General features: G+C 37.1%; 1 protein-coding gene across 1 annotated transcript in view; it reads left to right on the top strand.

Annotated features, from left to right (window-relative positions):
• The window catches only part of NXPH2 (neurexophilin 2), a 109,559-nt gene extending 93,140 nt beyond the window's left edge, over positions 1-16,419 (top strand). Inside the window, exon 2 of the mRNA XM_072757647.1 lies at positions 13,903-16,419. Within this exon, the coding sequence (XP_072613748.1) occupies positions 13,903-14,646 (744 nt within the window). The 3' untranslated portion in view covers positions 14,647-16,419. The remainder of the gene's footprint in view (positions 1-13,902) is intronic.
• Positions 16,420-17,229: the final 810 nt, after the last annotated feature.

The raw sequence follows: 17,229 nt of genomic DNA, 5'->3' as shown, positions 1-17,229 counted from the left end.
GGCATAAATGAGTCATCAAAATAAGATACTCACACATGAACATAATTATTAAAATTAAAAGGCAGTATTGGAGTTCTCCAGAGATACAGAATCAATAGGATATACAGATGATAAAAAAAAAAAAAAAAAAGATAGATGGATGGATAGATGGGTAGATAAGTGGAAACCTAAAAAGCCAAATTTCAAGGGATGGCTTCTTGAGATTATGGGGGCTGGCAAGTCCAACATCCATAGGACAGGCCCCAGAAACTTTCATGCAAGAGTTAATGCTTCAGTTTTGATGCAGAATTGCTTCTTCCTCAGTCAAACACAACTTTGTCTTTAAGAGATTTCAACTGATTGGATAATGCCCACCCACAACAAGAAAAGTAATCTCCTTTACCTAGAGTCAAACCGATCTGCTGTGGAGAAAACACCAAAGGTGTGGCTGGACAACTTTTGCTAAAGACAGTTGAGTGTAAAACTCATGGATCCAATCAACTATCTCAGTAGAAACCAGGAATAGAGATAGAATTATCCAAAAAAGATATGTGGCGGGCACTCTTGTTAATGGCTTGGACCCCAGTGAATGACACAGGAGACTGATGAGGTTTTAAGAAATTTATACCACCAGAAATGTCACCGGCTTGGACTGAAAGGTACAGTACAGGGAAAGGACAAGATGAAGAATGACTCAAGAGGGCAGAGTCATGGATGCAGAGACCAGAGCCCCCAAGACCTCCTTGGGCTTCAAGGGTGGAGCCAGCTCAGAGGACAGCGTGTTTGCTCTTGCCCCAAATGATCCAAATGATTCTGATATGGACTTGGATGACAAATGATGGAACAGCAAAGTGTCAAAGATTTAGGGAGGAGTCTAGAGAAAATTGACCTGGATTTGAATTTAGATTTCATTCTTAGTAAGATTTTTTTTTCTTCTAAAGCATTTAAACTGTTATGCAACTGAATATATTTTCTTTTTTTTTTTTTAAGATTTTATTTATTTATTTATTCATGAGAGACACAGAGAGAGAGAGAGGCAGAGACACAGGCAGAGGGAGAAGCAGGCTTCCTGCAAGGAGCTCAGTGCAAGACTCGATCCTCTACCGGGGATCATGCCTGGAGCCAAAGGCAGACACTTTACTGCTGAGCCACCCAGATGCCCCTGAATACAATATATTTTCTTAAAAATAACTAAAAATAATATACAAAAGATGTATTATTTATATTAAACAGAAAGAAAATATAAATGAACATTAAAATATTCATAGTTTTCTGACTTTAAATTTCTTTGGTTTTCTTAGTTTCATTTTCTAGAATAAACATTTTGTAATGAAAAGAAATTTTTTATTTGTAAGGTAAATATGTTATATTACATCCTATTATTTGTATTCTATTAATCAAGTTGCTTTTTGGTGTCAAATCCATTAGAATATCAGTGTGGAAAAAAATCAGTGACTTGATAAAAAAGACCTGATTTCCAGATTTATTGCTGCCTTTCAATACTTGGACCTTGGACAAGCCCTCTTAAAGTCTCTAAGGCTATTTCTTGCCCTACACACCTCATGAAATAGATGTAAGAATCAAATGAAGTTATTTATGAAGACTGTAATTCTCAGTATAAATGTTAGGAATAATTATTGCAAAAAATAATTTGAACAGTATTATGAGTTTCACTTGCACAAATATTTGCATTTGTGTTTTTTATTGAATAGGACTTTTATCATATGGAAATTGTCATATAAATAGCCTACATTTATGTAGGCTCATGTAAAAATCCCCAATAGACTGTGAATGTTTGCATTTAAGTGAAATATCATACTATGTATCTAAAACCACTTGAAGATTTATTTTAAATGAATAAATGCCATGTCTGTGGAAAGAAGTTAACCAATAAACACTGACATTCTGAGCTGAAAAAGGGAGAGTCAACTGATTATGAATGTTAACCACATCTACAATAAAGCTTCACAGCAACACCTAGAATAGTGTTGGAATAACTGAGCACCATCACCTAGCTGAGTTGACACTTAAAACTAATCATCACAGGGCACCTGGCTATCTCAGTTGGTAGAGTATGTGACTCTTACTCTTGAGGTCATTAAGTTTGAGCCCCACGTTGGGTATAGAGATTACTTTAAAAATAAATAAATAAATAAGACCTTTAAAAAACTAACCATCACAGGCAGTATACGCTAATTGCCAGACTAATGGTACCTGAAGATTGAAATGCCAAATGGATTTGATGGAAAATGTGCCCTCCTCCTAACCACCATCTCCTGTCTCTGTCTGCAACCCCCACCCCATGTTGAAACTCTGCCTAAACTGACATAGAAATAACAATAACTGGCATTTCCACTCATTCAACTGTTTTTCCCTCTGTTGTAACTTCCCTTTTCAAATGCCAACTTTTAGAGGTCAAGACACAGATGTGTGTTGTTCCTCCCAGGCATTATATGAGAAGTATTTATTTGTTCCTATCACGTGAAGCTCTTCTCTCTCATTAAAATCTTGGGTGGGGTTTATAAGGACACAAGGGTGAAAACAGACCGTACCACTTACCACTTACAGTCTCTAACTACAAAAGGACTATTTTTTATTCTCTTCGATTATTAAAAGAAAACAAAAACAAAACAAAAAACCTTACCTTGTTTGACTTTGCAAAACGTGCAGTAAATGAGACTGCAATCTGACCCCGTTTCATTCTGGAAACATGGTCATCTCATAACACTTAGCAGTCCCCTACCACAAGGCGTCCTCAACATTTGTTTCTAGCCTGTTCATGCTTAAGAGCCCCTATTATTCAGCTTGCTAATACAAAATGAAATCCAAATTTTCTTCCACACCATTTCCCCTAAATGTTTACAGAAATTATGGTATGTGCATGCACACGTGTATTTATACTTATGATATTTCTGTGTATCAGAGTGTCTGTGTGTGATTTTTTTTTTTTTTGCATAGTTGTGTCATTGCTTTTCCAGATTACTGTCATCAGGATAAAATAGGAATTGCCATATTTAACCTTAGCAATAAAACTACTGCCAAGCATTGCAATCTAGCTTTTTGGCTCTCACTGCTAAGATTTCTGTCTTCACATTTATGTTTCCTGTTAGTTCCTGTATCAATTTAGAAAAATGTAAAGGGTAGCTATTAAAAGATATCTGGAAGGTAAAATGAATTTGCTACTCTCAGCAGAAAGGAAGGATGTCCACTGTGTAGCTTTTTTCTGCTAAGCGATCATTTGTTTTTCAACTTGCAAAATGAATTTTGAAACAATGCCACATTATGCCACAAAATATTAATAGGCACAATTAATATATTGATATGTGTTTGATTTTACCATCCTTCATTCCCTTTATGTCATTCTTCTTCTAATCTGCTGTGACAGTTCAGTAATGGAGCCCCAGAAATATGACTTTAGGGTGAGCCGTACTACTAATCATCAATATAGCATTGTGTGTTGTCCATCCTGTTTTGTCGGCAACAATGATAATCTGTAAAATGTCTACTCAGAAAATGCTTTCCAAGATTCCTTTACAAGCAAAAAATTTAATGGGATGCTGAGTTTGATCATGACAGGGATTTCTTTTTTTGTTTTTTTCTGCCGAGTAGGTTGTCATTTTAGTTTTAACTACAGGCTACAGGACAGAATTGTTAAGCAATCCAATTATATAAGCTATATATATAGGCAACAAAAATGAGGCTTTAGACCTCCTTCATTATTGGCTCTGTAATTCTTCAGCTCTAATGGGATCTGCAGGCCACCTCTAGATCACATAACAGTGGTCACTTTGGGGGTTCTTGGCTTAAACTCATACCCCCAGTAAAATAATTACTGGCTAGCTACATGGATTCCATCATGAGCAACTTACAAACAGATCTATTAAACACACCAGTTATTCTTCCAAATTGGCACTTAGCAGTGATGGTCATTCTCAACAAACATTAATGAATGCTTCCAGCATATCCAAGGGGGGCAAACTAGCTGCCTTTAAAAAAGATCTGTCTGGGATGCCTGGGTGGCTCAGCGGTTGAGCATCTGCCTTTGACTCAGGGCGTGATCCTGGAGTCTCAGGATCGAGTCCCACATCGAGCTCCTTGAGAGGAGCCTGCTTCTCCCTCTGCCTGTGTCTCTGCCTCTCTTTCTGTGTCACTCATGAATAAATAAATAAAATCTTTAAAAAATAAAAAAAATTTAAAAATTGAAAAAAAAAAAAGATCTGTCCAGATCAGTATCACTTTATCTCTTGTAGCACATGCCACTCCTATTATTAAGAAGCCAGCCCTTCCAGCTTGGTACAAATCCACATGTCTGGAGCATTCAGTTCATTCTGTCTGGTACTGGAAAGTCATATGTATATTTTTTTTTTTTAGTGGACAGAGGACTACATATTTTTAATGCAGTAGTAAAAAACAGTTAAGGGTGTGGCCTTCCTTGTTAATGGTAGGTGATCTATTCAATCTGTACAATGTGTGTTACATACATTATGTTGTTTCATGGTAAAGCAGTATAGGATGTACATACTTTATATTCAGTTTAAACACATAAAACTGAAAACATCCTCTTGAGGTATAGATGTCTTTTCAGTGTTATGGTTATGAAAAAAATTAGTTTGTTTTATTTTACCTTTTATTTAAAACATTCACTAGTTCTTGTGAAAAACCATAGATATCAGTCAAATTTGTTGCCTATTAGCATCTTTTCACACACATAGAAACATAAAGACAAACCTACATTATTTCAAAATGTTGTTATTTATCTAGAGCATACTTAGTTCATTATCAATCAGCATTAATATATATCATATATTCATATAATCATATAGTATGATAGAAAAGGGTTGTAACATAATCATGGCAAAGGTCTGGCTCTCCCAGAACCCAACAATATATACAGTTGACCCTTGACTAATACGGGGACTTAAGGGTGCTGACCCCCATGCAGTCAAAAATCCACATATAACTTTTAACTCCTCTCAAACTGAACTACTAATAACCTATTGACTGGAAGACTTACCATAACATAAATAGTTTATTAACACATATTTTGTACATTATATGTGTTGTATACTGTATTCTTACAATAAAGCAAGCTAGAGAAAAGAAAATATTATTAAGGAAATCATAAGGAAGAGGATATTCATTTACAGTACTGTATGCTATTTATGGAAAAATATCTGCATATAAATGGACCCGCAGAGTTCTAACCCATGTTGTTCCAGGGTCAACTGTACTATAAACCTTCACAGGTCTTAAGGGGGAAAGACCAGGCCTGCTAGGGTTGCCACCTACGAGCACCAGACCTCCTGATCAGGAATTCAGCCCTGACCAACGTCAGAGTCCACTTATGGTTAATAGAAGCAGTCGTGGACTTTCAGTTATAAGATGAATAAGTTCTCTGGGTCTAATGTACAGCCTGATGACTGTAATTGATAGTACCATGTTCTATAATTGAAATTTGCCAGGAACCCTTTCTTAAGGGTTCTCACCCGCCTCCCCCCAGAAAAGGTAACTGTGAGGTGATGGATGTGTTAATTAACTGGATGCTAGGGATCCTTTTACACCGTAAACATGTATCAAATTATCACGTGGGGCACTTTAAATCTATTACAATTTTGTTTATCAATTATACTTCGGTAAAGTTCTGCGGGGAGAAAAAAGAAAAAAAATTAACCTTTCACGAGAAGAAATATAACTATTGTCTTATAATGTTATCACACTCTCATTAGTAATTATAAACAAATCGATACACAATTTGGAACAGGAAAAAAGGAGTATAAATACCAAGATCGATTCCTTTCCTTGTCACTGATTCACTCATTATCAACCGTCAACTAGTGAATCTTGGATTTCATTTCTCTCATTAGAATAAAGGTATTAATTACTCCGTTCTATTCACATCCTGCACTGTTGCTCCCCCTCTTTAGGACTAGCACTCTCTACATCCTGTTGTGCTGATGTGTGCAGATATAGATATCGGTACAGATGTAGATACAGATATAAATTTCCAATCCTTTATGACAACTACAAATAAGTGAGATATTTATGTGTGATTAATGCTTCTTTTCCTTTCTCTCCTACAAATCCCACAAAGGCAAGAATTCTATCTGCCCCGTGAGAAATGTGCTCCCAATCCCTAGAGCAAAAATGCTAAACCTGGAAGGCATTCAATAAATAGGTGTTGAGTCAGTGACTAAAGATTCTGTGTCACCTCAATCCTCTGGCCTACAGAACTCACCTCATTACACGTGTCCCTCCCGCAGAGCTGCCTCACTCTGAGTCACTTTCTACCTCGTGACCTCCTTTTTCTCTCTCAAGTGAACTCTAACCTTTTCCTCCCCTTGCCCCCGCCCCGCCCCTGTTTTACCATTGAGAAAATGGTTGTGACTCCCAGGATGATGGGACCACAGTGGCAGTGCCAGATTACCATCCCAGTGTTCTGATCCCAACTCCTTCCAGCAAATCAAAGCACTACTATTTCCATGTCTCGTTCTTCTGTGCTGCAGTTTTTAACCTATTCTGATTGAGTTCATTTTGCCTGCTTCTTTCATTCATTCCATCGCTCTTGCAAGTTTTTCTGTTTGGGTAAATTCAGCCCCTGGAGACTGTGCCAACAGATTCTTTTCTACAATGCATGCACTTGTTTGGGACTCCCCATTTTTTCTCCCAGTCCAGCCATTTGCAAGTGCAATGTGGGAGTACAGTCACATTCATCTGATTGCAGGTATAGGCAAAAGTCAGTGAAGCAATAAATTTACTCCTGCAAAAGCAAAATAATTTGGGGGGAAATATTTCCAAGCTGTTCAGGCTTCCTACTTTCTTAAACAAAGTGTGTTAATGCCATCCAGTCTGGTCTTGCTAAGTCAGGGGAACTATATATAGAGGCAGTGAGCTTAAAGTGCTGAGCTTCAATTACTTAAGAAATTCAAGCCTTTCGTACTCCACTGTTGTCACGAAAGTGAAGAGTCAGTGGGTGCTCAATAAACGTGTCAGATATAATTGTTAAACACTGGGCTGGGACAGCAAGGCTGGTCGAGGTATCTCCTCCATTGGCATTTCTTCAAAAAAAAAACTCCATCTGTTAAAATTGCTATAAGATAGAGCTCCCTGGACTGATAATGACATGGCATATATTGAATGGAATTTGAACCCCAGAAGTTCAAAGCTAAAATGCCCGTCAATTCCTTTCTGTTATTCACTGTCTATGAAGAAAACCCCCCTCTTCTTCGCTCCCCAACCCTATAGCATGCAGCTTCAGAGAAAAAGCAAAGCTGTCACAATGATGGACATCTAGAAAAGGCTTATCCCATAATTATGGAAAAGGTCTCACTGTCCCCCGAGCCCAGGGGAGAGCAAGTAGCATTCATGATCCTGTAGCACCCAGAGTACTATGACTATAGAATGGCCTTTCTTTCATTAGCTCTCCCTTCCCCCTTGCTAAACAGGTGCAAAGAAAACCCCATCCACAAGTTGATACTGACTCAGTGGGTATGTAGAATCAAGTATGGTGGACTGACTCCAAAATTGAGAAAAGGGACATTTGACTCTAATACAGTCAGCATCTAATTCTATGTAAGATATTGATAGAATAAGCTCTTCTGATGAGCTGCCGGTGATGGAAATTGACCCAATTTTTAAAAAATTGATGTTAAATAAAAAAATAATAATGAGAACAGACAAATTTATAGTGTGCAGTATTCTGAAATACTTTATGAGTAATGTATGACTTCCTAAACAACTCAGCAGTTATTTTAGATAACTCAGTAATGCAATAGCTATAAATTGAAAGGCTTGAGAACTTAAAAAAAAGTTAATCCTAAACCAAGTGCAGCCGAATTAAATGTAAGTTAAATTAAGTTTATGATAACAAAAATGAACTAGCCTTGTGAAAATTCCGAAAGGAAACCTTTAAAAAGAGGATCTTCTCTCCCTGCGCCAGAATACAAAGAGTAACATCAACAGTCTTGAAGTGTGTTGCTAACGTGCGCTTGAGATGAAGTGATGAAAATGGCACGCACCACCGTGGTCTTCCTTCCCAGACCTGTAACCCCACTATAATCATGAAACAAAAATCAGACAAACTCAAATTGAAGGACGTTCTATGAAATGCCCAACCAGTACTCTTCAAAACATTCGATGTCATCAGAAACTAGGAAAGACTGGGACTCCCAGGTGGCTCAGTTAAGCGTCATACTCTTGGTTTCAGTTCAGGTCCTGATCTCAGGGTCATGGGATCGAGCCCTGTGTCAGGCTACGTGCTCAGCCTGGAGTCTGCCTGAGAGTCTTTCCCTCCCTCCACCATCTCCCACTCCTGCTTTCTTTCTCGATCAAATAAATAAGTCTTAAAAATAAAAACAAAAACAAAAAAAAGGAAAGACTGAGAAACTGTCACAGCCAAGACAAGCCTAAGGATTCATGGTGATCACAGTGTGGGATTTTAGATGGGATCCTCTGGTAGATTAAAAAAACATTAAGGAAAAACAAAGGAAACCTGAGTAAAGTAAGGACTTCAGTTCATAATTGTGTGTCAGTATTGGCTCATTAGTTGTGACAACTGTGCTCTAAGATGTTAACAGTATAGGAAATGGGGAGTAGGGTGTATAGTAACTCTCTCTATTGCACAATTTTTCTGTAACTAAAATTACTCTAAAATAAAATGTTTATTGAAAAATATATGACAGATGTAGTTTTTAAAAGGATCTTCTGATATAGTATTTGCAGAGGAAGATGCTTTTTCGTTTATAAATTATTTCCATAATTCGTGACAGTTCTCACATCTGCTACTATAAAATTCATTGCAGCTTCTTTGCCTCTTGGGAAAAAAATGCATTTAATTATCAGCGAAATTCAACTCCAGCTTGTTATGATGAATGATTTGAACCTGTCAGCTTTTTTCCCTCTAAAAACAAAGAACTGGAATGAAATACAGTCTTCTTCCTCTACTCCCTTCCTTCCACCTGCTTCATTTAATTGATGAAGGTTTGAGCTTTTATTAATCTTTTTGAGCTCCTCCGTAAGATGCAGAAAAAGCTAATATGATATCATTGTATCTTGCTAATGTGTGTGCTTTGTGAAATTGATACACCCTGCCAAGACATAAATTACTTAAACTTTGATAAATGTGTGGAAATCAGGGGATGTTCAAACAGATAAAGCACAGCAATTCCTCTTTTTTCTGCCGTTTTTAAACTCCATTTTGTGCTTGCGGTGAAATGTTTTTGCATTATTATTGTAATACGATGGGACAAAAGACAGCAGAAACCAATAGAGAGCTCCAGCAAGTACAAAAGTAACCAGGGGGATACAGCCATGTGTTTTGTAGATAACATCTAACAACGTTGTCTTGGACAGAGTGGTTTGCCAACAGGTTCAGAACCACCTACAGTCTCTCAGCATGTTGTATCATGGAAATTGTCTGTTCAGGAACGAGGGCGCCTGCCAGACATTTTGTACTTTCAGGTCTTTTTGCTGACTCATTTAGTAGGTCAGAATCAAAGAGCCACAAACACATTTTGTTGGCAAAGAGAGCTCACCTGTGCCTGTGATCTGGCTATGACTCAGATGCCAGTGAGACTGGAAATATGAGGAAATGATTGATTGATGTTCTGGGGTTGAGAAGGGTGTTCTCTACTCAGTCATTAATTTATCTTATGGCATTGAACAAGTTGCTTGATTAACCATTAATCAGTTTCCTGGAGGCCTGAGAGTTCATACAACCCTTTGAAGACAGTTCTTGAATAGGAAACATGGTACTATCCATTGGACCATGTAAGAGCCATCAGTCTTTGAATGCCTTTTGCCAGAGATTGGGTTCAGTAATTTCCATCCATTCTTTTATTTGGTCCTTGGAATCAGTCAGCAAAGAAGATATAGATGAGAAAATGGTTTCACATTAAACACTCAAGTGAGAGGTAGAAGGTCATCCGGCCCCGGATCCCTTGGCTTTTTCCACCATGCTGCTTCCATACTGGGAGTATATAAATGAGTGTGGGGCAGGGCTATAGATCATCCAACCCCTAGGCATCCCTGATTAGATCTTTGAGATTAAGCATGAGGCTTAGGGACTTAGATTGCACAACCATCTCTGTAGACCTGGTCTAGGAGAGGGTACCCTCTCAGCAGTGATGCGTTCATAAGAAAGTATTCAGGAAGGCCACCTGGGTGCCTCAGTGGGTTAAGCATCTGCCTTCAGCTCAGGTCATGCCCCACATCAAGCCCCACATTAGGTTCCCTACTAAGCAGGGAGCCTGCTTCTCCTCCTCCCTATTCCTGCCACTCCCCCTGCTTGTGCTTGCTTTCTCTCTCTCTCAAATAAATAAATAAAATCTTAAAAAAAAAAAAAAGAAGAAGAAGAAAGTATTCCAGGGAGAAGGCCAAACAAGTTATACCAAAGAGAGAGTGAGTTGGGAAAGGAAGCACAATTGTCAGCTTTCTAGGACAATTAGCAATACATATAATTACACTTCTGCCCATATTTCATTATCTGATAACCTTTTGAGATTTGCGTTTAGATTTGGAAATCAGTATTTGTGATAATGGTCATGTATTTATTTTACAGTAATAAACAGGGGCACCTGGGTGGCTCAGTCAGTTAAGTGCCTGGGTTGGGTTCAAGTCAGGATCACAGGGTCCTGGGATTGAGCCCCGCATCAGGGCTTCTTGCTTAGCGGGGAGTTGGCTTGTTCCTCTGCCCCTCCCCCCACTCATAGCCTGTCTCTCTCAAATAAATAAATAAAATCTTAAAAAAAATAAAATAATAAACAAATGAAGTTATACACAGCTTTTCTTAACTAGTTTAATATTGTCAAAGCAAGTTAAAAATACATGATCTAGAGCAAAGCAAAAAAATTAAAATATATATATATCTACTTTTTATCTAAAAATGTCTATTATCTAAATATTGTTAGTATTTTCCTGAGAACAGACGGCAATTATAGATCTGTGCTATTAGTTAAATTTTCTTATTTTTTATATGAGCCTACTTTATTATCAAAAGCTCCTTGAACAGTTTGAACCTGTATTGTATTAGAATATATTTTTTAGAAATCAAATTATATCTTAAATTCTCATGTGGAAAATATTTTCTGAAGAGTGGAAGAGCCTTTCTAAAAGCAATTAGTTACATCTAAGTTATCTGCTTCATAAATTTAGGTTTTGTTTTGTTTTGTTTTAATAGTCTCATTTCTTAGGGTTAGTCACGTATGTTTGGATCAAATTATTCATGGCAGAAATGACTACAAAGAAAATCTTTTCTTTTAACACTCAGTAAATGATCATTTAGTAGTATTATTCCTGTTTTTGTTATTATCATTGAGTAATCTCAGAACCAGCACAGCAGAAGTCCTAGAGATAAGAGGATTTCTTGACATCTCTCATAATGGGGTCTATGATGAGTAAAAGGCCAATATCAGTTAACTTGCAAACTTACTTGTCATTGAATGATGGGTTCACTGTTTATAGGTTTTCAATAATGGAAAAGTAAGGAGAAAATCAGGTCAGGCACTAAATGAGGAAAAATGATCCAGGTGGAAAAAATTCAGGAAAATGTATAATGTAAAGCAGACATTTTTAAGGGGGGAAGAAGGAAGATCATGTTGCTGCTGGGAACAAAGAATGTTCTCATACTTCTGAGCAAAAAAGTATTTCTGAATGGAAAATGGGTCTTAGTTCTAAAAAAGCATTGATCGGCAGCATGATCTATAAGGGTAAGAACTGAGATTTTTTTAAAAAAAATTTAGAAGGGCAAAATATCAGAAGGGATTTACCCTATCAGAGAGAGGAAGGAAGGCAAGAGTGAGGAAAGAAGTTTGTAAGTTGTACCAAGTAGGGGAGTAGCGATCAGGAGGTAAAGTTCTTGCAGACGAGCTTCTCAGCAAGTAGAAGGTGTGTCTGTCAGCATGGACCACGAAAGGCACATCTCTTGCAATACTGGAAATGGCTGAAAAATAGATAGTAGACCCTGGACAACAAGAATCACAACCACAAAAAAAGAGAAATTGGACCTTGATCAGTAAGGGGTTCTTATCTGCCCATGTGTCCTTGGTCATCTCGCTAGGCAAGAGGCTGGCGGTGTCAGTTGGACCAGGCTGCATCAGTCAGTTCTCAGGAAACTCAAGTCATAATGGAAACCAGCACTGAACTCCATGGGCTAGTACCAATGGATTTAAATGAGATTTGTGCACATGATAATTAAGAGTGTTCAAAATCAGAAAGCTAGTTGCAGTGTCAAAAATACTCAGAATATCTTGAGCCAGGAATCTAGAGTAAGAATTCTTCTTTTCTTGGGGAATATATTCACCTTTCAACACCAACAGAGGAAAGAAATATCAACTCAGGATACCTAAGCCCCTAAGAAGGTGGCACGGATTTAGGTTCTCAAAACAGTAAGAATGTGCTTCGTGTCACTTTGTCCTTCTGCCAAACCTCAGTAATTTAAGGGAAAAGAATTTTTAAAAATACTAGACATGAGGAAGAAAAGCCTTCAGGAAATTAATCAAAGGCAAATATATATTATGAACCCCCTGCCCAACATACACAGAAAGAAAAAACCCACACATCCATTGAAGTCCTTAGTTTCCAACTCTAAAGTGATCTTGGGGATGAGGTGTAGGTGAAAATACTTTTCACGAAGCTCTATTAGAACTTAAACTTCTAAACTTTTATGAATATATAGAAGATAACCTCATGTTATTAAACTCTACCATATGGTCGAGTGCAATATTTATGATCCAAGCTGTGTCTTCTTTTTTTTTTCCTCAAAATTGGATTGAAAGCAATAATTTTTGTAATAATACTGAGACTAGTTTTACCAGGTGCTTTGCCAAGTTTGAAAGGGTTGGGGAAACAGTTCATAAATACAGCTTCACTTCTCTCTCATCCTTTTCATCATGCTGACAGTTTTCTGGAGAATCATTACCAGAGTGGTTTGTGCCATTAGAGATAAGAGGCTATCTGTGTTTCCACTAGAAACCTCTATTTTCCGGACTTTATAACTCATCCATAAATATTCACTCCAGGCAACAGTTTCATATATTATGATTCTGTTCCTCAAAATCAATGTTGACTTAACTAAATGATTTTTAGAAATTAAGGGGAGTCTGACACTACAAAAAGAATAAAAAGAAAAATCAGATGCAGATGTAGTACTGTGTTTCAGTGGGTGGGTTCTGAACCGCATTTTGTGAAATCCATAAAACATTTGCATTCTTTCTTAGCAATTCTTTCATGGTATATAATTCAGTTGTAATAAAAGTTTTTGGATAATCTATAGTCTGTTATTAATTCAAAATAGACATTTTCAGTTTGTTTCTGTTGCTGTAAACACCACAAAATTTGAAATTGTCTTTTTTCAACTGAAGCTTTTGTAGAACTTTCTATTACTATTCACACTCCTTTTTTGTTACAGAGTTTGAGATGGGGCTATATCAAAAGCTATGACATTATTTGACCTAAGCCTTTGAGTATAATAATACTCTTAATATTTCCAATATTACACTTAAGAGATTAATCAATATCTTATATTCAGATGGTTTCTAGCTTCTTGGTAGAAACCTTCAGCATTCCAGAGTTGTCTTCACCTGAAAGAGAAGACCTCACAAATTGAATGTTTTTATCAAAGGAGATACCAAAATATATTGCTTCCTCCAATCTGGAAAGATAATATCATAAAGATTAGGAAGCAAGGACTAAAACCACATCAGCCCATTAAAATGAAATACTTTCTTCCTAATTTGAATTTTGTACTCACAACTTCACATTGCTTGAATAGATGCTCATCCTGTTACACTGTTGAGCCCAGGTGTGTCGTCGAAATGCTATTTATCAAGAATCGAAATAATACTGCAAGCACTTCCCCTGTGCTTTGGCTTTAGTTTGCGTGCTCAAAGCCTAACCTGAGGTGTATTTCTCTTTCTTCTTTTCGAACAGCTATTCTGTGACAGTAAGAAGGTGGTGCATGCCACAGAGGGGCTGGACTGGGAAGACAAAGATGGCCCGGGGACTTTGGTCGGAAATGTGGTGCACTCAAGGATCATCAATCCTCTGCGCCTGTTTGTTAAACAGTCTCCAGTCCCAAAGTCTGGACACCTGGCTTATGGGGACAGCATGGAAAACTTTTGGGATTGGCTGGCCAATGTCACGGAGGTTCAGGAGCCATTGGCAAGAACTAAACGGAGGCCAATAGTAAAGACGGGAAAATTCAAGAAGATGTTTGGATGGGGTGACTTCCATTCCAACATTAAAACTGTTAAACTTAACCTCCTCATCACGGGGAAAATTGTTGATCATGGAAATGGAACCTTCAGTGTTTATTTCCGACATAATTCCACAGGCCTAGGCAATGTTTCAGTGAGTTTGGTACCCCCCTCCAAAGTGGTGGAATTTGAAGTTTCCCCACAGTCTACCTTGGAGACCAAGGAATCGAAATCTTTCAATTGTCGCATTGAGTACGAGAAAACAGATCGGGCGAAGAAGACTGCCCTGTGCAATTTTGACCCATCCAAGATCTGCTACCAGGAGCAGACTCAGAGCCATGTGTCTTGGTTGTGCTCCAAACCCTTCAAGGTCATTTGCATTTACATTGCCTTTTACAGTGTTGATTATAAACTTGTGCAGAAAGTCTGTCCTGACTACAATTACCATAGTGAGACTCCATACTTATCTTCTGGCTGAATCTGTCCACAGTGATATAAATGAAGGTTGAATATATATTTAATTAGAATGGCCAAGAACCAAGCTCAGCTCTTCATGGTAAAGGATCCCTTCTGTTTCTGGCAGTGAACCTTAGTTCCCCATTAGGTTTTCAAATTAAAAAGAAAAAAAAAAAAGAAAAAAGAAAAAGAAAAAGAAACATCTTTAAATGTGAAATGTGTTTGTTTTGGTCATACCTTAATCTAAAAAGTCAAACTGTGTATGAAGCCATCACTTTCACGTAGGATGGCTAAGTCCTAGAAATATTGTTGTTTCTCTAAAAGAAGCATCTGTGGTAGCAACATGTAACGAGAAAGAACCGAATTATGCATGTGATAAACATTGCTCTTGAAATGAGCCTGCCTTTGAAATATGTTTTGGAAGGTTACCTTAAAAATAGCAGATTCAGTAAAGTAACTGAAAAGATTGTATTTGATAGATGAATCACATTTCTGACATCAGATTCTTTTTTTTATTGCTGTCTTCCCCCCTACCTCCACATCTGTGCTGTTACTGATATGAGAGATGAAGGGGTAAATTTTGTTTCAAAACTCATGTGTGCAGTTACAGTGCCACAGTGGAACTAAAAACATTATTGTCTGAGCTAGGGTGGGATGTGATTTAACTTAGCCCTGTGTTGATCAGTATCTTTAGGATTCTCATCTGAGTAGTCATATTGGTACTTTGGGAAAGCTAATCTGGATGTATTTTAAGTCAGTCCCACAATAATGAAGATCATGATGTTTTTAGATTCTTTTGCCAAATTCATTGGTGTGACATTGCCAAAAATACTATAAAATCTGTATTCACCCTATAACCTATAACCCCATTCTATTCGATAGTGTGATTTTATATACACGCCTAGAACAACTCCAGAATTGAGAGAAAGTGATTGTTCCCTAGGCAAGAATAGGGAACAAAATTGGAAGTGGACTGACAAAATTTCAGGATTATGGATTCATCATTTCTAGCCTCCCAGATTAAGTCCTCTTTGCGTGTATTTAATTATTTGAATGAGGGATCAAATCCTCCGTGGAAATAAAGAGCATATTTAAACATGACTGGTTATTATTAAATGCTAACAACCAAGATACCTGACTCATCACCAGGCTTTTGAAATCACTTCCAAATTAATGTGGCTTCACAGTCCGAGTCCTTGCCATCTTCTCTGAGGGCCTGTGGACAGTCCTCTTGCATCGTAGAGCTGCATGATCTCTGAGTCAGTACAGAAAGAGGGTCTGGCTGGCCAGTAATAAGGTTCCTAGAACTTGTCAGACTTATGGAATGCTTACTGGTTTTACAACAGGTGTTCACTTTTGCCCCCTTATCTGTAAAGTATCAGTGGGAGTAAAACCTTAAATTAAAAGAAGACAAGTCCAACCAACAAAAATGTTCTTACTACATAGTTTAAAAAGCCAACAGCTCTTTCTCTATTTTGCATCTCCATTCCTTTCCTTTTACTGGTGATCTCTGTACAGTGTTTGATTTTGTCTTTTGTAAAAATTGTACTAGGATTAGTGTGTGGTAGTACAGGCTTGAAATTTTTGCTCTGAGTTCATCGGATGCTTTTGTAATTTTGTGGTTGGTGTGACATATTTTGAGGCATCTTTTTATTTTCATCTAGAAACAAGATTAAAATACTATTATTGTAAAATATGTGGGAACCATATATGTATATATACTTAGAATTTTCTGTGTACAGAGAAAGTATGTGTACACATTTCTATGTAAATAAAAAGAATTTGCTAAATCTGTCACATGACTTCAGGGTGTTTTTTTTTTTTTTTTAAGACTCTTCTTGGTTTCGTTCTCACAAGGATTTGTGTGTGTGTGTAACACCAAGTGGGCATCAAGTTTTTCCTTATGTACGTATTAAACAAAGCACCTTGGCTATGAAGATTTTAATGTAGAGTAAAAGAATAATTCATATATAGTATTTGGCACATAGCATGGCACCTGGTAAGAACACTACAAGTGTGAGCTTCCATTATGGTTGATATTAATTATTATTACAACATGAAATATATGTTAAAAACTCTCTGATGTTCAAATGTTGAGTGATATAAACATATCCATGCAAAGAGTAAAAATGGAGATCGGTTTACACAATTCTTAGATTTTAGCAGGGTTTGTGGAATTTAAAAAAAAAGAAAGAAAGTTTCTCTAGGCATATTTTTTAATTGGAGTAGAACATATGCCACATACATTTTTAAGTCATAATTTCATCTCAAAGACTACATAATTGTCAGTAATGGTACTTGGCACAATATCAATCAGATTCCATTTAAACATGCAAATGCATACATTTCTACAAAACCATTTTTGCCTTTGAATATTGCAGTTGAGGGAAAGGACATTCATGTAAGCTAACTTTACACTCAATTATAAATTCTTCAAAAGTTATAGACCCTTTTAAAAATGAAAATTTAATGATTGTACACCTGAAACTACTAAAATGTTGTATATCAATTATACTTCAATAAAAAATTCTTTAAGTTAAAAAAAATTTCAGCAGAAATTTAATCTTCAGGAAGTTGTCAGGCATCTATCCAGGCTTGCTGCTTA

This window comes from Vulpes vulpes, chromosome 5 (assembly GCF_048418805.1).
Source record: "Vulpes vulpes isolate BD-2025 chromosome 5, VulVul3, whole genome shotgun sequence".
Classification (NCBI taxonomy): domain Eukaryota; kingdom Metazoa; phylum Chordata; class Mammalia; order Carnivora; family Canidae; genus Vulpes; species Vulpes vulpes.
This window is presented reverse-complemented; position numbering and strand designations above follow the sequence as displayed.